At 34.5% G+C, this 22193-nt stretch overlaps 1 protein-coding gene across 2 annotated transcripts in view; it reads right to left on the minus strand.

The window, feature by feature from the left end:
- Positions 1-6639: 6639 nt before the first annotated feature.
- Positions 6640-22193, minus strand: part of LOC125665699 (secretin receptor-like) — a 101205-nt gene continuing 85651 nt past the window's right edge. For both annotated transcript variants that reach the window (XM_056152409.1, XM_056152411.1), the window contains exons 7-13: positions 21464-21620; positions 14536-14596; positions 13814-13883; positions 10010-10101; positions 9367-9508; positions 8810-8851; positions 6640-7048 (exon numbers count right to left, since the gene is read on the minus strand). In XM_056152409.1, the coding sequence (XP_056008384.1) occupies positions 6737-7048; positions 8810-8851; positions 9367-9508; positions 10010-10101; positions 13814-13883; positions 14536-14596; positions 21464-21620 (876 nt within the window). In that variant the 3' untranslated portion in view covers positions 6640-6736. The remainder of the gene's footprint in view (positions 7049-8809; positions 8852-9366; positions 9509-10009; positions 10102-13813; positions 13884-14535; positions 14597-21463; positions 21621-22193) is intronic.

A 22193-nucleotide genomic window follows, 5' to 3' on the forward strand; every position in this document is an offset into this window, starting at 1 on the left:
GTGACGAGTTTGTATTTGTTTAAGTTGAAAACAGGGTCACACAGTTGGGTTTTTTTTTCTTTGGGACCAGTTGTGAAATTCATTTTTTTGTCCTCGAAATAGGTTCGTACAATACAGCGAAAATAAGACTCGCTAAAATAATAAATAATAAATAATTCTTATGTTCGTTGTCAAAAGCCGACCAGGAGGCAATTAAAGAATGGAGCATGCACATGCCTGTTTATTATTTCTCTTCCTGTTCTATGTCGCTCTGTGTAGACTCGAATAATTTGATCTGGTCAAATTGTTGTGATTTAGGAAGAAGAAAACGTGCTTGTGTGATACCCATTTCGTGGTTGAAGAGTTATCGTTCTTTACCGTATTTCTTCAGCGCTGTAAAATCAACAACAAAAATGGACATTGATTGAAACATGGAGAAGTTATACCTACAGTATTTATTTCAATGTGTTTACAGCAAGTCAAATGATTGATCTAAACAATTGTATAATACACAACGTACACAACATATGATGATGCTCATCTAGACACTTGTAGTGAACTGTTATTTGAGACTCGTTTAATTATGTCCGGTTACTTGCGACAGTAAATATTACAGCCCAAGATAAACATCCTAGTCTACACCTTCTATTCAGTTTGGATCACCATTGTGTGAATTTTCCTTTTACTACGTACAAACTCGAGATAATTTTCAGCCACGTACGTGAGAAGAATTGGCATTGAAAGTGTAGAGACAGTTACATAAGTATGTCTTTGGCAGAGATGGATGACGATGTTATCTTATGTGCTGCACGAACTTAAACTAATATGACATGAGCTCAAATAAATAATTCAGACACCTGAGGAAGAGAAAATATGCAAATTTATTGTTAAATCTTTAATGTGTAAAATATCAACCTATCTAATCGTTTTGAAGATCTCGAACATTAGGGAAATATTGATCTTTAATCCCATAAGACTTCCCATGATAAAACCACTTCTATTTTTAATTGCTATAAATATAAACATCATAAGAATGGTGTTTTAATGGCACGGGAAATAACTGACATAATTCATTTAAGATTTAAACGTGCATAATTTTTCGAAAAACGGGAAATGTTAAATAAACAAACTTAACCGACTGCTCTCCTAATTATGTATGCAAATTTAAACATAGTAAACAATTGAATTTGATTAAAGGGGAAGAGAAAGTAAACATGTTATAGTACTATAATTAATGCTTTGGTTTGCACTGTTTTGTGTTATAGGTGAGGAGGAGTGACACAGCTGAGAAATCTGATTTAGATGCAAAGTGGAGGACACGCCAAAAATAATTGAAAGCTTTTAAATTCAACTTATTTAGTTACAAATTACAGATTTAGAATAAAGTAAACAAAAGAAAAATTAAACCCCTACTAGACTCGAACTATGATCTACGGATCAACAGTCGACACGTTAACCTACTGAGCTACCCAGCTAGGCAATTAGATTTACTGAGCTACCCAGCTAGGCAATTAGATTTACTGAGATACCCAGCTAGGCAATTAGATTTACTAAGCTACCCAGTTAGGCAATTCGATTTACTAAGCTAGGCAGTTAGATTTACTAAGCTACCCAGCTAGGCAATTAGATCTACTGAGCTACCCTGCTAGGCAATTAGATTTACTAAGCTACCCAGCTAGGCAGGTAGATTTACTAAGCTACCCAGCTAGGCAGGTAGATTTATTGAGCTACCCAGCTAGGCAATTAAATTTTCTGAGCAACCCAGCTAGGGAATTAGATTTACTAAGCTACCCAGCTAGGCAGGTAGATTTATTGAGCTACCCAGCTAGGCAATTAAATTTTCTGAGCTACCCAGCTAGGCAATTAGATTTACTAAGCTACCCAGCTAGGTAAGTTGATTTACTAAGCTACCCAGCTAGGCAGGTAGATTTATTGAGCTATCCAGCTAGGCAATTAGATTTACTAAGCTACCCTGCTAGGCAATTAGATTTACTAAGCTACCCAGCTAGGCAATTAGATTTACTAAGCTACCCAGCTAGGCAGGTAGATTTACTAAGCTACCCAGCTAGGCAGGTATATTTATTGAGATACCCAGCTAGGCAATTAAATTTACTGAGCTACCCAGCTAGGCAAGTAGATTTACTAAGCTACCCAGCTAGGCAGGCAGATTTATTGAGCTATCCAGCTAGGCAATTAGATTTACTAAGCTACCCTGCTAGGAAATTAAATTTACTAAGCTACCCAGCTAGACAATTAGATTTACTAAGCTACCCAGCTAGGCAAATAGATTTACTAAGCTAACCAGCTAGGCAGGTAGATTTATTGAGCTACCCAGCTAGACAATTAGATTTACTAAGCTACCCTGCTAGGCAATTAGATTTACTAAGCTACCCAGCTAGACAATTAGATTTACTAAGCTAGCCAGCTAGGCAAATAAATTTACTAAGCTACCCAGCTAGACAATTATATTTACTGAGCTACCCAGCTAGACAATTAGATTTACTAAGCTACCCAGCTAGGCAATTAGATTTACTGAGTTACCCAGCTAGACAATCAGATTTACTGAGCTACCCAGCTAGGCAGTTAGATTTACTGAGCTACCCAGCTAGACAGTTAGATTAACTGAGCTACCCAGCTAGACAATTAGATTTAAAAGGAATATACAATTCAAGTCCTGCTGATATCTATATTTTCATTCATGGTTGAAAAAGATTATAATGACGATGTGCTATTTCTCAGGGGAAAAATTTCTAGGGTGTGCGATCTTAATTCGTTGTAAATGTCAGGGCCTCTCATCAAACATTCATCTGATCAAGGCGTGACTTCACTTATTTCGAGAGATGTTCCACTTACTATTGACCTCTGACCTGTAAGTGCCTTCTGACCACACTGAGGAATGTCCTGTTCTATATTGAGCGACAGATGTTAGAAACGGGTTACACCTGCCACATTTGTCCACTACGTCACTATGGTTTCCGTAACATGTTTTTAAAATTAGAAATCAGAAATAATTCAACTCTTGACCGCTACTACACTAAGGATGTTACATACTGTTCATAAAGGTCAAGCATTTTAGAGAGAAAATCTGACCCCTTAGAACATTGACATAGTTGATGCAAAAGTACAGATCATAAACGATTTCCTGATGACATGTTTTATTCTCATAAATTATTCCCAGCGGATCCATCTTATACGTGGGGTCAATATTTCGTATATTACAAACGAAACTGCATTTATCTCCCTTGTATGCATATGGTATTTAATAAATCAGGGGTTGGGATTCCCTCTCAGAGTCCGCGCCTGTTCATTGTCTTAATCATTTCCCTGGAGTTTACCAGGTTACAGTTATTCCAGCAAGCATGTCCGTCTAAAACAAAACGCTGCAAAACCATGGGTGATTTGTATGTATGGTTTAGATGCTAGTTTCAAACCATGTTGTACAGATGAATAGCCAAGGTATAGTGCTTTTGCAGAATGAAAGCGGTTTTTGAAATGGCCCATTTCGATGAAAATTTGACCACAGGAATGATGTACATGTATCTGAGGATGCACACAACTATAAATGATTTAGATGACCCATACTTTCCGGATGGGTGACGGTGTTTTATATCGTGTGTATATAGTTTCTGGAGTAGTGGCCTTCCTCATTACCCTCTGTACGTCAAAACTCAGGTAGTGAATGGTCTTTTGTCAGATACTTGATGGCTGGGTCACGGGTCAGGAACTTAAGGGGTGGGTTACATGCGTCAGGTACTTAGGGATGGGGCCACAGGTCATGCACTTGGGGGATGGGCTACATGCGTCAGGTACTTAAAGGGTGGATCACGGATCCTTCGGCACGATGAAGAACCCTCATTGGTATGACCTTGAATATGATGCATACCGGCAAGTATAAAAACCACACGCTGGTGACGTCTCGCCGTGAGTGAACAAAAAGAACATAGGAACATGTTATCAAGAATCTGATGAGTAATCTTGCTGATGTATAACAAATTTAAAACTTTCTACAATTTCTACTTTTGTGTTACTGGTGAATATATAAAATTGATAGTCATATTGTTTAGATTGCCCTTTCATGTAGTCCACATGTACAATGACATTATGTATGAGGTAGTCAAACTTCTGGGTGTGCAACATATTACCAATGAAAAGATCCAGGTTTTACTTCAAGGTAACAAATTAAGTATGTTGCGGTATTAATAAAGTTTTTATCAAGTAGCACACATACCTGTTATGAACATCAGGAAATTGCAATTTTCCTTAAGGTGGATCGATCCTCATGTGACTTATCAATATGAATGGTTAAAAGTGGAAAAACTGTATTAATTTCCACTCAATATAGTTTAATCTAATCAATAACCAAAGAAAATGGATATGTTGCCACCTTATAACGATGTCAGACATACAAAAACAGATATATATATATATATATATATATATATATATATATATATCAACATAAAAAAAATCACACATTCTCGCTAAACAGAATAATGAAAATTAACAAAAACTTGATGAAATGGCAAATTTTAAATGTCAACAGTTTAAGAAAACAGCTAAATCATAGATATATAAAAATTAATTGTGGATATTAGGGAAATCATTGTGTCATAGACATGCAGTAGAGGAAATTCGAACATAGGAGTTATTGCCCTTGACAACATTTTTAAAATTATAAATAATTGATTATCTATGGAAAATAAAAACTTTTTCAGTATCAAAAGTTTACCAGATTTTTTATTTTATTCAGTGAATGAAATTCCTCTGAAAGATATATTTCTATCATGCGCAAAATTTATTTAAATGAAGATTTTGCTAAAACCTATGACATCACATGAGGATCGATCAACCTTAAACAGCATTATCAAAATTTCACAAAAACTGGTTAAAACAATATAATAGTATTGAATTCATAACAATTTCATGAAACCGTTTTTTAAAAAATATACAAAATGTGTGCGAAGGATAAAGGAAATCTATCACATAATGGACTTGATAAATAATTTAATGAAAACAGAGTTATTGCCCCTGGATCCAATATTTTGAAATATATATTTATTTATTGATTATTCATATATAACTTAGACTTATGAAATATTCTATGATTAACAAGATTTTTTATACAACTATAATTGAAAAAGACTCCAACAAAATTCCATGTTCCTGTCATGCATAAATCTTATCAAATCATTGCCTTTGTGAAATCTTATGACGTCACAGGAGGGTGGAACTACGTTAAAAGCAACTTGGACCGCACTGAATGCAAATTGTTATAGAAATACTAGCTGAAGTAATCACGATGAACATACATTAAGTAACAGTCTTATTAAGAACACAAAATAATGAAAATTCTATACATCAATATTGAATTATCCACCCGATAAAATTACAACATATGTGAACGTAAAGCGCATGCGTTATCACACAAGACGGAAAACACATGATGCGTGAAATGTAATGCGGACTGATTAATTCCGTCAAGGATTGACGCTATACATTATACTCTTTTCTCGTTTGTTGATATATTGTTTTCAGTAAGACCCTCGCACATGCACGAGAACCCTTCTACAAAATTGTACAGCAGTATCTGTTTTTGTCATATACTTATGTATTTTACAATAGGATATATTACTCATATTCAAAACATTTAGATATTTTCTGTAAGGTAATTATTTTCATGCTAAAGTGGGATGACATTTGAAGCTTGGCAATGGCAGTTGATAATGACAGTTAATTGACAATTGACAATGGCAGTTTTGACAATGGCAGTTGATAATGACAGTTGATTGACACTTGACAGTGGCAGTTGATAATGACAGTTGATTGAAACTTGGTAGTTGATAATGACAGTTGATTAAAACTTGACAGTGGCAGTTGATATGACAGTTGAGAGTGGCAGTTGATATGACGGTTGACTGAAACTTGACAATGACAGTTGACCACACTGACCAATTAGCTATGCAATGAACTTTTCACACAAAAGTAATTCTCGAGATGTAAGAATCGACATTATGAAAATGAAACATTTCGCTCATATGCTTTTTTATTTCGTTTTGAAACCGTAGTGATAGCTGCCGACTATAGTGAAAAGTATTCAATGTAATTTTAAATCACTGATGCATGTACATGAATGTCCGTCATCATCACCATCATCATCGTGTTTATCAACCGTCGCGGTGATCTAGAGGTAGAGCGTTCGCCCCGTATACGAAAGGTCGGGGTTCGAATCCCGGCCGTGACAGACTTATGTCGTTAAAACAGGTAGTAACATTTCCATCGCCAAACGCTCGGGATCAGGTGTGAATGTCACGGGTCCTTGGAGATGACCTTATAAACGGATGACCAGTGTCACAGTAGGTGTGGCACGCTAAAGAACCCTCACTGCTCTATGGCCGTAAAAACGGATGACCCATGTCACAGTAGATGTGGTACACCGTCACTGCTCAATGGCCGTAAGCGCCGAGCAAAGGCCTAAATTTTAAGCCCTTCACCGGTCTTGGTGATGTCTCCGTATGAGTGGAAAATTCTCGAGAGGGATGTTAAACAAGATACAATCAATCAATCACCTAGTAACTATTGTCATTTTATTGATACATCTTAAATTTGTGTTTTGGTTGCATATTTCGCATGAATAGTTAAAGACAACAAAGAAAATTAAGAAATTATTTAAAGGATTTTAATGTTTCAACAGGAAATACTAAAACATGAATGGAAATATCAGATATGATTCACAAATAACCGTTGAATAATTGGTATATCATAAACAACTTTGAACTCTCTTTAAACTATCATCATGTTTAACAAAATGTCTGCAAAGGTGCCCCCTAGAATCCACGTGCCACCTACAGAAACAAGAGTCTTGTGGGTATTTAGTCGAATTTAAAAGTAAGGTGCTGCTATTGTCCCCAGAGGACCGCCTGGCTGAATCAAATTTATACCCGTTTTGTGATTGGTTGTTTTTTTGACACACACACCTGTAGGAACCGCCTTGGCTGGACTGTCTGTAATATTGCCGGTATCTGTAATACGGACCTCTGTTACACAACCTCTTCATGATCTCCATTTGAACCTACAAATAAAATAAAATCGTATCATGTGTATCTTTGTTCGATCACAAAGATCAGAACCCTTAATTTTACAGATGTCGGAACCCTTGATTTTACAGAGGTCGGAACCCTTGATTACACAGAGATCGGAACCCTTAATTTTACAGAGGTCGGAATCCTTGATTTTACAGAGGTCGGAACCCTTGATTTACACAGAGGTCGGAACCCTTAATTTTACAGAGGTCGAAATCCTTGATTTTACAGAGGTCGGAACCCTTGATTTTACAGACGTCGGAATCCTTGATTTTGCAGAGGTCGGAACCCTTGATTACGCAGAGGTCGGACGCCTTGATTTTACAGACGTCGGAACCCTTAATTTTACAGAGGTCGGAACCCTTGATTACACAGAGGTCGGAACCCTTGATTTTTACAGAGATCGAAACCTTTAATTTACAGAGGTCGGAACCCTTGACTTTACACAAAGGTCAGAACCCTTGACTTGAACAGAGCTTGAAGCCTTATATCTTACGCCCCCAAGAGCAAATATCCTTTTAAACATTACTAAAGGCAGACGGCATACCTGGTGAACTGAATATTCAAAGTCATTGTTATGTGACCCTTATTGGATAAGGCCACAATTGAAAATGACCTCGTTCAGGTGCACTATGCTTTACATACAGATCTAAGATTAAAAAGTAATGCCTTACGAATTAGAAAGTTTAGTTATTCCAGGGGCCCGTGTTTTTTGCATTGCTTATAGGAGTTATGAGATTAATCACTGTTCGTTATCTTAGCCTTTCAACAGTTTAATTATTGATGTTTTCAACTATTTTACACATTCATTACTTTTTCTTTTTTACAAGGTCGGAACAATTACAAGGTTATATGAATGCACGTCTAAATGAAAGAGTTTGTGAAATCCACACCCTCTGTAGACCATATCATCACATAATCTTACTAGGAAACAGCTACACACGTGAAATCCACACCTTCTCTGGACCATATCATCATGCAATATTACTAGAAAACAGCTACAAACGTGAAATCCACGACTTCTTTTGATGTTTTCCGCCACACTCAACAATTTTGCAGTTATCTGGTGGCGCCCAGTTTTTATTGGTAGAAGAGAGAACCCAGATACAATGTACCTGGGAAGAGACCACCGACCTTCCGAAAGTAAACTGGGAAACTTTCTCACTTACCGGCGCGAACGGGATTCGAACCCGCGCCGACCAGAGGTGAGAGGCCGTGTTCGTTAGATCATATAATCACATAAAGTAACTAGGAAACAGATACATACTTGAAATCCACACCTTCTGTAGACCATATAATATACGGAAAACAGATACAGTTACAGGAAGTAACTTTAAAATGTATAAAACGGCAATGATTTTGGCCATGAAAATTTTTAGATATAATATATATATATATATATATATATATATATATATATATATATATATATATCTCTGCTTGGGTGAAGAATGGGGGCCCTTCCCCTAAAAAATTACATGAGTGATATTCGTTCTCTAATGAGACGTAAAACTGATATAGAGCTCACGGTGGGTGTGACCGGTCGACAGGGGATGCTTACTTCTTTTAAGCACCTGATTCCACCTCTGGTATAGCCAGGGGTCCGCGTTTGTTGTATTCCTTAAAGCAGTTAAGATATTGATCACTGTTCGTTATCATCATCTTTTCACTTTACAATCAAACGAAGAAAACATTTACGATCATCACAACAGTAGTTAGGACCAATAGGTTAACTAATTCTTATAACATACCTCGTTATTCATAAAACAGAACAGCGTTGCTACCAGTAGACCCTAAAGAAAATATGAAATAAAGTTTAGGAACGTAGTAAGAATAGTAGTAGATTTCACCCAGTACACAGAACAGCAAACCATAGTACTACAGTTTCCAATATCATATAAGGAACCTAGACATCGTAGAATGATTAAGCTGTAGTTTTGTAGCTCCGCAGTGGTAAAGATAGGGACATCAGATCGTAGAATGATTAAGCTGTAGTCCTGTAGCTCCGCAGTGGTAAAGATAGGGGCATCAGATCGTAGAATGATTTAGCTTATTACTATAGAATCAGCATTGATTCATAGTCAGAATTTTCCAGTGGGAAACTGCAGTCGAAGAAATGATGCTTAAAACAAGCGCAGAAAAAAATATACTGTAAATTACATGTACATTTTGCTTCAACGTATGGATCTGTAGGTCTTCCGTCTGATGCCCTTGTACTTACCGTCTGGGAGCTACACAATAATTTGATATTAAATATGCATGTATGCATGCTTTCTTCTGAAAACCAGTGAAACAAAACATTACTTACCTGAAAAGAATTTAAAAACATTTCAAAATAGAGTTTTATAACTTCTGCTTGCGGTTCCACATTTTGATCTGGGAGTCCTAAGAAGACTACATAATGTACGCCAAATAATGGGATTAGTACCAGCGTGGATTTAGCCAATCGCCTGAAAGAAATAACCGAGATAACAAAATGTTTTAATGACTTTCATTAAAATCTTCATTGTGTATATTAGTTGTAAAGAAAACCTCTAGCATAATGTTACTAAATATAGGTAAATAATGTTACTAAATATAGGTAAATAATGTAACTAGATAAAGGTAGATAATGTTACTAAATATAGGTAAACAATGTTACTAAATATAGGTAAATAATGTAACTAGATAAAGGTAGATAATGTTACTAAATATAGGTAAATAATGTTACTAAATATAGGTAAATAATGTAACTAGATAAAGGTAGATAATGTTACTAAATATAGGTAAATAATGTTACTAAATATAGGTAAATAATGTAACTAGATAAAGGTAGATAATGTTACTAAATATAGGTAAACAATGTTACTAAATATAGGTAAATGATGTTGCTAAATATAGGTAAATGATGAAACAATATAAAGGTACTAAATAATGCTACTAAGTATAGGTAAATAATGTTAAACAGTTACCTATATTTATGTTTCTTTGCAGTTTTTGAAATAGGAGTCTTCATCTTGGTAAATAATGCTCGAAGTATATTCATAAAAAAGATGAAATTTATCTGAAAAGAAAAGGATCGTCGAATGCAAACTGAACCATCGGTGATATTCACGATGAAAGATGACAGGATGCAAGATATCAACATAACACAATTCAGTGTACAAATTGAACAATGCTTGTGCTGATATTTAGTCCCAGATACTAAAATCAATATACCATGAAGCCTGTTGTGGCGGATCAAACATTTGACGGATTTGGGTCTACAATGTATAGCACTGACATTGGCGGGTAATATGTTGGTGAGCCCAATGACATTAAAATGGAATTCATTGTTTATATAGACTTGCTCAGGTCTCTATGTTGTTTTTATTTATCATCTCGTTCAAATTTGTCTGTGTTTCAGAAGTCTAAATATCTGCTCTCTACCATAATTAAATGTCACCAAACATAAATCTATGTTTGGCATTATTAAAAAGTATTAAAGAGATCTAATGATTATTAAACATAGAGACTTGAGCAAGTCTATGTTTATATAGTGGTAATATTTGTTTGGCAAGAATGTTTAGAAGTGTGAAGATAGCAAGGCTGTAATCAAATATTTACAAATGTGGTTAGCAGAGCAATTATACCAATAAAGTGCACCGCCACGGCACATGATACGCCCGTCACATATTGTTAACATGAACATATCACCATGAAGAGATAGGTATGCATGGAACCAAATGTCAACCTTCCTTTAAGAATCTTACCCACTTTATGGCCTCATGTGACATTGCTTCAAATATTGATAATGTACGCTTAATGATTTTTAAAAGGATATAAAAACATTTTCCCAAATGTTTTCAATGAAATGATTAAAGTGCAAGATAGCCCTTTATCCAAACAAACAACTTACAATAAATGGGAGTACTCAAAAAGGTTGATTTATTCAACGTATAAAAAAATACATATATCAGTATCTGCCTTTGTCAAATCTTCAAGTATAAAAGTAAAATATGCATGGTGATGTCAATATAAATAAATATAGATTAAAAACGGTTATTTCAAACACTGGTGCATCTCCTATGGTGTAGTTATTAATTAAAAAAAAAATAATACACCATATATTTCTCAACTGGTTGTGTTAGACTTGAGAAATGCACATCTGCAGCTTTGCTCATTGTATTTTAAGGAATGAAGAACAATGCACAGCGTAATAAAACATCAAACATTAGTCATTATGTTTATTCTTAGACTGTAAAACTGTCATCTTAGTGAGACATGCCAATCTGCACCTTGTTGTTGAGATATAAAATAAAAATATATTTTACAATATCATATTAATTCTTAAACTTTATACCAAATTAACTTTCAAAGTAATGGCTACCAATTAGAACTGTTCTAAAATTTGACAGATCAATTAGAAGGCCAGATTCCTCTGCCCAATTCCCGATTGCAAGAGATATAGATAGCACCTCCTTGATCAGATTGCTGTAACAGAAATCTTCTAAACTCATTAATTAATCTGTAATTTGACAGAATGCAATTTTTCTGTTAGCAAAATGCCTCCTGAATTGCTTGATAATTACACCCATGGGACAAGGGAAATTTCTCTTGTTACTGACACAAAAGAAATAATTTGTTTGTTATATACTGCTGTATAGTACAGTGTATATAATGAAGAATGTGTAGTTTCTTGAATTAACATTTTTTAATATGGTTATTGCAATACTATTTCATCTGTTCAGATTTACACAAATGCCCAATCTGCAGCTTTGTTCATTGTGTATTTTTTTTCTGAACAATGCCACAGCCATAACAAAACATCAAAATACTAATCATTAAAATAGGCCTTTATACATATTGCAACCATTTGTTGTCTTAGTGAGAAATGATACTCTGCATAAAGGTTGCTGAGAAAAAAAATTAAAAATTATATAGTACAATGTCAAATTAATTTTGAAAATAAAGACTAACCACAACAAACAAATTCACTTTCACAAATAATTTCTGGTATATCTGCAATTAAGAGGCTAAGATCTCTCTGCCCAATTCCCTAGAGATAAAGATAACACCTGCTTGATCATGTTGATCAGAGATGCTCTACACAAAACTCATTAATTAGTCTTGTCAAAATGCCCTTTGCATGCTACTCCCATGGGACAAGTGGAATTTCTCATGTTATTGTTAGAAACAAAGGAAACATTACATAGGCTAAAAAAAAGCTGTACAGCATATCATAAAAAAAATATGTGTTTTCTTGATGTAACATTTTTGAATGAGGTTTTCTACAAAACTCTTATATGAGTAGGGATTGTACCAATTATAACATACTTTTTTCAAAAAATCACTTCAACTAAATGTCACAGTGACCTTAAAGTACAGTGCGACACACCTTCTACCTAAGATGCATAAGATGACCAAGTTTCATGATTCTAGATCAAATAGTTTTCAAGTTATGAGCCGGACAGGGTTTTACCATATTTGGCCATATCTTCTTAATTAAAAGTCACAGCGACCTGGTTTTAATGTGCGACACACCTTCTACCCAAGATGTATCAACTGACAAAGTTTGATTATTCTAGGCCTTATAGTATTTAAGTTATGAGCCGGACACGAAAAAGCTAACAGACGGACGGACGGACGGACATGAAGGCCATAACATAATACGGCCCGTCTTAAGACGGGCGTATAAAAACCACATACTCCTCTCAGGTATCCTGCAAGATACTTTATCAATGTTAGGGATAACAGAATTTCAACTGTTAATGCGTTGACTACTTCTGTCTCCTGGAAACCAATGCACACGATGTCGGGCGAATTCCTTATGTATTGATACATTTTTACCGACCACTTAGCAGAGAAATATTACAACTTTGTCATGACCGAGTAGATGTGTACAACGCATAAAGAAAATACCTAAACTTAGCGATTCTTATTCTGATGAATCTTTGTAAATTACTAAAATAGGCTTAAAAAAGAAAGCCTTGCCATTTGCGTGATTTCATTTAAAAGCGTCACATTATATATGAATTATGAGGACGTTGAAAGGGTTTCAGTCTAATCTGTTTGTTTTTGTTTTTTCAATTAACCGCAGCGTACCAACTTGATCGATGCGACATATAGGAAGGCCAAAGCGTTGTGTCTTATTGGGTGACTTAGTGAAACAGCTCTATTCCCTCTTCAAATATATCGTCAAACCCCATACACCTGACTTCATCTCATATTGAATCGGTGTTTAATTGTCACCAGTATTCCACTTAGTATAGGTTGCTCAATAACCAAAGAAAAAGCATATTACATGTACCACCTATTTGTAAAGATGTCAGGCATACATAAACTGAAATATATATCAAATCTAGAAAATGGCACATTTTCGTAAAACAGTATTTATAATCATAAAAGGTAATTTAAACAAAACCTGGTTTAAATGATTTTGAAAAAAAAAAATCAACAGTTTCAAAACGCTGCAAATTTATAGATATAAATCCATAGATTTATTTTGTATCTCGTGGAAATCATTATATAATAGACATGCAATAGAGAAAATAACAGCACATTAGTTTTTTCCCTTGACAATTTAAAAAATAATGATTATTCCTAGGAAATATAAACTTTTTTTTAGTGTCAAATAGTTTCCAAATTTTTTTAACGTACCCAGTGAATACATTTCCAACAATGATTCTTTCTATTATGCACACAGTTTAATGAATTAAAGATTTTGTAAAATACCCATGACGTCACATGAGGTCGGAGTTACCTTAAACCTTATATCACTGATCTGGAATACTTACAACAGTGACTAGGACCACCGGACCCTTCAATATCCACATATACCCGGGCGAGGGGTTGGTATTCCAACAACTACAAATAAAAACACATGATAGCTCTAAGATACACAAAGAACTCATTCCTGGACAAGTCAGAAATAGACACGATTAGTATATTATCTATTTATAGACAATTTACTTAGCTCTGGTGTCTCAAGGCCAGCACCATAGTGCAAAGACATACTTTCACAAATTCAATCAAATCTGTGTATTAATTGTTAATTTTTGTTTTGTTTTTCTTTTTTCCCCGATTCAAAGTAGTGGCGTTATCGTAACATTTCAATGATTTAATTATTTAAAAAGAAAACACGTTTCCCTACATAAAATGAGATATCGTAAAACTGGCTTTCCTATTGATTGATTGATTAATTTTCATTTAGACTGGAACTTATGAGCTGCAGCTCATTATAAATTGTTACACACAAAGCGAGGTAACTCTAAATATCAAAACAATGTTCTATTAATGTTGCACTGAAAAATATGCAATTTTATTCTTTGAATTATACTACAACCTTTGCAATCGTATTCGAAACATGGAAAAGCTTAAGTATACCCACCAAACATTAGCTAACATTTATATACACACTAAATATTCTCTCTCTCTCTTTCTCCCTCCCTCCCTCCTTCGATCTATTTATTTATCTATCTATTTATCTATCTATGTCCGTCTGTAAATGTATACTCACTAAACATTCTCTAGCAGGACTCGTATCACAACCCATGGAATGATGAAGAGAAGGGGCACAGCTGGAATAAAAACAAACAATAAACACATACAATAAACAATTACAATAAACAAAACAATACACAGAAACAATAAGCGACAAACAAACACAATGACAAATGCCGTAAACAAGTTCAATAAACTAATATAATAAATAAATACTTTAATTTTGAAACACACTGTATAAGAGAAGACATCATTCATCAATTTTTGTTTAAAGACAGCCATCTTCCTTACAACACTCCCTCAATATCCAGTGCGTATCTACTTCATAAATTGAAAATTCGCGAATAAATCAATTATCTCATCTGCTGATCATAATTAGTTCCCTAAGACGAATAGTCTAGAAATGATTTAAATGGCACGTGACCCTGCACGACGTCCATTGGTAGTGTTAACTTCCTGCGAGTTACACAGACTGTTCCAATTTTTCGGTATCAATACATGTTAACACCCTACATATTGGACATTATAGCGAAACAGCGAGTATTTCATTTCTCATTTACTTCATCTCAATAACCCACTAATGGTGTACAATACTGTGTTTCACCGTATTCTGATATAATAGTTAGTACATGTTTATCTCAATTCACTGTAGTAAACATTTTGATTCTATAGGTAATCATGTGAGATACAACCTTTGATCCTTGATTCTATAGTTAATCATGTGAGATACAACCTTTGATCCTTGATTCTATAGGTAATCATGTGAGATACAACCTTTGATCCTTTATTCTATAGTTAATCATGTGAGATACAACCTTTGATCCTTTATTCTATAGTTAATCATGTGAGATACAACCTTTGATCCTTTATTCTATAGTTAATCATGTGAGATACAACCTTTGATCCTTTATTTTATAGGTAATTATGTGAGATACAACCTTTGATCCTTTATTCTATAGTTAATCATGTGAGATACAACCTTTGATCCTTGATTCTATAGGTAATTATGTGAGATACAACCTTTGATCCTTTATTCTATAGGTAATCATGTGAGATACAACCTTTGATCCTTTATTCTATAGTTAATCATGTGAGATACAACCTTTGATCCTTTATTCTATAGGTAAATATGTGAGATACAACCTTTGATCCTTTATTCTATAGTTAACCATGTGAGATACAACCTTTGATCCTTTATTCTATAGTTAATCATGTGAGATACAACCTTTGATCCTTTATTCTATAGGTAATCATGTGAGATACAACCCTTGATCCTTTGAAACTCATTTAAAACAAATGACTATGATAATAAAGGGCTGTAATCATTTCTCCAGTTCATCAGGATATCCCCATAAATAATTGCACACAGATATTTCACATCAGCAATCATTGTTGTAGTTTTCAGTCCAATTTTTTCCTTTAATAGTTCAGACAAAATTCTAGACACAATTCTTATACCATAATCATTGATATTTATTGACGATTCTATGTCCAATTACGCAAAAAATCCAAAGCTGATGATATTTTGCTTTTCTGAAATTTCAATGAGTGAAGTAAAACCACCCGTGAAAAGTTAAATGACGGACGCAAAATGAGTTTTCTTGTATAGCGCTAAGCAGGATAGGGGAAGATGTCAAAGTGAAGAATTATTGTCATACAGTTAACAATTTGTTAGCAATGGAATTTACCTAGATTCTGGAGAATTTGAGTGTGCCTGTGATGTCATTCATAGTATATCCGGTATGATAAAACCGCTATTTATTGTGATGTTATTGACAATATATCCGGTATAATAGTACCGCTATTTGTTGTAATGTTAATGACAGTATACCCGGTATAATGGTACCACTATTTGTTGTAATATTAATGACAGTATACCCGGTATAATGGTACCACTATTTGTTGTAATATTAATGACAGTATACCCGGTATAATGGTACTGCTATTTGTTGTAATGTTAATGACAGTATACCCGGTATAATAGTACCACTATTTGTTGTAATGTTAATGACAGTATACGCGGTATAGTGGTACCACTATTTGTTGTAATGTTAATGACAGTATACCCGGTATAATAGTACCGCTATTTGTTGTAATGTTCATGGCCATAAATCCGGTATAATGGTACTGCTATTTGTTGTAATGTTAATGACAATATATCTGGTATAACAGAACCGCTATTTGTTGTAATGTTGATGACATTATACCCGGCATAATAGCATCACTAGTTGTTGTAATGTTAATGACAGTATACCCGGTATAATGGTACCACTATTTGTTGTAATGTTAATGACAATATATTCGGTATAATAGTACCGCTATTTGTTGTAATGTTAATGACAGTATACCCGGTATAATGGTACCGCTATTTGTTGTAATGTTCATGACAGTATACCCGGTATAATGGTACCGCTATTTGTTGTAATGTTCATGGCCATAAATCCGGTATAATGGTACCGCTATTTGTTGTAATGTTCATGACAGTATACCCGGTATAATGGTACCGCTATTTGTTGTAATGTTCATGACAGTATACCCGGTATAATGGTACCGCTATTTGTTGTAATGTTCATGACAGTATACCCGGTATAATGGTACCGCTATTTGTTGTAATGTTCATGACAGTATACCCGGTATAATGGTACCGCTATTTGTTGTAATGTTCATGACAGTATACCCGGTATAATGGTACCGCTATTTGTTGTAATGTTCATGACAGTATACCCGGTATAATGGTACCGCTATTTGTTGTAATGTTCATGACAGTATACCCGGTATAATGGTACCGCTATTTGTTGTAATGTTCATGACAGTATACCCGGTATAATGGTACCGCTATTTGTTGTAATGTTCATGACAGTATACCCGGTATAACAGTACCGCTATTTGTTGTAATGTTCATGACAGTATACCCGGTATAACAGTACCGCTATTTGTTGTAATGTTCATGACAGTATACCCGGTATAATGGTACCGCTATTTGTTGTAATGTTCATGACAGTATACCCGGTATAATGGTACCGCTATTTGTTGTAATGTTCATGACAGTATACCCGGTATAACGGTACCGCTATTTGTTGTAATGTTCATGACAGTATACCCGGTATAACGGTACCGCTATTTGTTGTAATGTTCATGACAGTATACCCGGTATAATGGTACCGCTATTTGTTGTAATGTTCATGACAGTATACCCGGTATAATGGTACCGCTATTTGTTGTAATGTTCATGACAGTGTACCCGGTATAATAGTACCGCTATTTGTTGTAATGTTCATGACAGTATACCCGGTATAATGGTACCGCTACTTGCTGTGATATTAGTGACAGTATACCCGGTATGATAATACCGCTATTTGTTGTGATCTTAATTTCGAATTCTATCATCTGCAAAAACGAAATGCTGTAAGTTAGAAAGTGTATTTCGTTATAACACATGTAGTTTAACAACAATTAAACATTTCTAGTATTCAAGTCGATGAACTTTGTCAATTATAGAAAATGATCTCAATGTCTTAAAATAAATACAAAAAAATCCACTCCTGTTCTCAAATTGAAATACCTCTTCATATTCAATTGTCGCAAGATATAATGTTGTCCATTAATGCACTTGTTTCTTGTTGTTCAAATTCATGTGTTTAATTGACTAGATGTTCATTATTCATAACTCGCCATTAGTTTGTAGGAAATATTAGTAAAGAATATCTTATTTCAAAATGTCATCAAATATTTCACTCATTCTTAATGTAGAACACCCAACATCACCAAACAAGTATAGACTATTAAGCTTAACAATATCACAAAACAGAAAATCAGTGTGATAACATGAATAGACTGATAATAAAAATCTATCTCTATAATCATTACATAATTAGCAAGGGACGTTATGTATGGTTGTAAATACTCTGTCAATTCTAGATTTTACAGCAATGAAACTAACACCAAATTAAAGCAATCTTTCTTTCTACAGATTTTGATATACCCTTTCATTTAGAAATTCAAATTCAAAGATAATTTTATGAAATGGATAGAATTATTCTACTGCAATTCAAAGACATCAAAGCAATATGGTTGGATTTCAAAACAGATATAAAACGAGTAGAGCCGTTTGAAATATAAGATTTCAGATACTGGATTATTCAATTGAAGCTGAAATCCTCTTTTTAATCATTGAAAAATAAATATCCCATCCCGGATATCAAAGAGAGATAATTCAAGCAAGTACTACAATCTGTTGATTTAATACTGTTTTAGGAAAAGAAGAAGGGAAAAAACCCTTTAAAGACGGTTCGCTAAAAGGAGTTCAGATCTACATCAAACAGAATGTATATTGGCAGGAAAATATAAATACTTTGATTGATATTAAAGGGACATGGACACGATTTGAGCTGAAAATTTTCAAATTTCACTTTTCCATTTATTATGTTTAGATTGCTTAACTAAAGTATTTCTAATGGTTAGCAAAAATTTGAAAGTCAGTTGTCAAGGTACATGAGAGATACAGAGCTCACAATTCCTTGTTATGTAAACAAGGCTCGTGTCATGTTTTTAATTACATACATGTAGGTTAACTATACAAGTAAAAGTTCGTTTAAAGCAGATTATTTTTTTTTTCAATTCAGAAGTTAATTCTGAATACAATCATATATTTTCTAGTGTTTGGCACATCTCGTTTTCTTTTTAACATGCTATTTTCTATTAAGTCATCTATATGTAAAATGTAAACAAAAGCATGACACGAGCCTTGTTTACATTTCAAACTATCTCCCCTGTAATTCAACAACTGATATTCAAATTTTGGTTGACCATTAGAAATACTTTAGTTAAGTATTGTGAACAATAAAAATGGAAAAATAAAATGTTCAGGTCAAATCGTGTCCATGTCCCTTTAAACTGTTTCTAACTTATGTCATTCACGTAAAAATACACAATTAAACTCTTCTACGTGTATTACATGTCCATGTCCATATGCTGAACGAAAAGCTTGAATTGCCAATAGAGAAAGGAGTCTGGCGGTACTCCAAATACCGACCTAGATCGCCGTGTTAGTTTATTTTATTTCTATACAAAATAATGCTACATGTCTTATGCATGGGCTGTTACAAAGCACTTTGAAAAATTACGCACTTTGAAAAACATTAAAAGACTAGTGCATTACATTTGGGACCAAGTCAACGCACTTTGCAAAAAAAAAGAGAGCAGATTTTGCACAGCAAGGTCGATTAACTTGAAGCTTTCAATATTTGAACCTTGATATTTGATGATGACGTCACTTCCGGATCTGCGATTTAGACATTTTAAGGATTTGAGTAATTACAAAGGCTTGGCTCTGCGACAGCCCTACAATAATTTGACTGATAAGACAATGTTGAAATATTTCATATATTAATTGGGGGGGGGGGGGGGGGGCAAAACATTTTAAACATATATTTTGATATGAGTGCCTGGTTGTATAAGATTTTATTCAGTGGCGGATCCAAGGGCAACGCTCAAACCCCGCCCGTTCACAACGTTGATCCATTTTTTTTTTTTAAAAAACACTAACATATACTTGTACATACGTTTTGTTTCATTGGAACTCGGAAGATTCAGCCCCTGCCACCCCCGGACTACTGGGGTCTTCAAGACATCTCTCAGACCCCCAATCTTTTACTGCATCCCGTTCAGAAATTTCTAGACTCGTCACTGTAACTATGCACACACAGTACTTGTCTTTTCTTGTTAAATTGGCACCCCTCTATTTGTTCTACCTTTCTTAGTTCACTCTGTTCCTTCTCTAGGTTAAATTCTCTATTTGTTCTACCTTTCTTAGTTCACTCTGTTCCTTCTCTAGGTTAAATTCTCTATTTGTTCTACCTTTCTTAGTTCACTCTGTTCCTTCTCTAGGTTAAATTCTCTATTTGTTCTACCTTTCTTAGTTCACTCTGTTCCTTCTCTAGGTTAAATTCTCTATTTGTTCTACCTTTCTTAGTTCACTCTGTTCCTTCTCTAGGTTAAATTCTCTATTTGTTCTACCTTTCTTAGTTCACTCTGTTCCTTCTCTAGGTTAAATTCTCTATTTGTTCTACCTTTCTTAGTTCACTCTGTTCCTTCTCTAGGTTAAATTCTCTATTTGTTCTACCTTTCTTAGTTCACTCTGTTCCTTCTCTAGGTTAAATTCTCTATTTGTTCTACCTTTCTTAGTTCACTCTGTTCCTTCTCTAGGTTAAATTCTCTATTTGTTCTACCTTTCTTAGTTCACTCTGTTCCTTCTCTAGGTTAAATTCTCTATTTGTTCTACCTTTCTTAGTTCACTCTGTTCCTTCTCTAGGTTAAATTCTCTATTTGTTCTACCTTTCTTAGTTCACTCTGTTCCTTCTCTAGGTTAAATTCTCTATTTGTTCTACCTTTCTTAGTTCACTCTGTTCCTTCTCTAGGTTAAATTCTCTATTTGTTCTACCTTTCTTAGTTCACTCTGTTCCTTCTCTAGGTTAAATTCTCTATTTGTTCTACCTTTCTTAGTTCACTCTGTTCCTTCTCTAGGTTAAATTCTCTATCCCGGTATTGTGTCAAATCTAAGACGTTTTAATACAATAATAAAATGTAGAGAATGTTCCTACACAGGGGCGAATCCAGGAATCTTTGAAGGGGGGGGGGGGGTATACTATTAATTTAGATTTTTAAAGGGGGGTGGTGTTCCACCCTCAAATGTGTTATTTTTACCTTTTTCTACGCAAAGTTTTCTGTTGAAAGGGGGAGGAGGTTCCAGCCCCTGGATCCGCCACTGCTACACTAAGCGATTAAAATTAGAACATTCACTGGTCAAAGAGAGGAGCTCTTACATTTTAAAGATGGTGACGTCACTGTATGAATGAGGAATTCTCGAAAGGACATAAAATCCGCAAAAAAAAAAATCAAAAAAAAAAAATCCATGACATAGACTGATATTAGAGGGGACAACTCACCCCATCCTATGCACAGATACCATTTAACGCTGCTTCGTTCCGAGAACACAGACACCATTATTAGAGTGTGCAAGTGAAGACCCTCCACAAATATCCACATGTAGCTGGCCATCAGGACGTAATAGAAGATAGTGAAGAGCATCTTACACTCCCAATGCTGAAATAGTAATCAACATGCTACACTCCCAATGCTGAAATAGTAATCAACATCTTACACTCCCAATGCTGAAATAGTAATCAACATGCTACACTCCTAATGCTGAATAATCAACATCTTACACTCCTAATGCTAAATAATCAACATCTTACACTCCCAATGCTGAAATAGTAATCAACATGCTACACTACTAATGTTAAATAATCACAACATCTTACACTCCCAATGTTAAATAATCACAACATCTTACACTCCCAATGTTAGATAATCATTTCTTACACTCCCAATGTTAAAAAGTAATCAATATATTACACTTCAAATGCTAAATAATCAACACCTTACACTCCTGATGTTAAATAACCAATATCTTACACTCCCAATGTTAAATAATCGACATCTTACACTCCCAATGTTAAATTATCAACATCTTACACTCCCAATGTTAAATAATCAACATCTTATACTCCCAATGTTAAATAGTCAACATCTTACACTCCCAATGTTAAATTATCAACATCTTACACTCCCAATGTTAAATTATCAACATCTTATACACTCCCAATGTTAAATTAT

Source organism: Ostrea edulis, chromosome 10 (assembly GCF_947568905.1).
Source record: "Ostrea edulis chromosome 10, xbOstEdul1.1, whole genome shotgun sequence".
Lineage (NCBI taxonomy): Eukaryota > Metazoa > Mollusca > Bivalvia > Ostreida > Ostreidae > Ostrea > Ostrea edulis.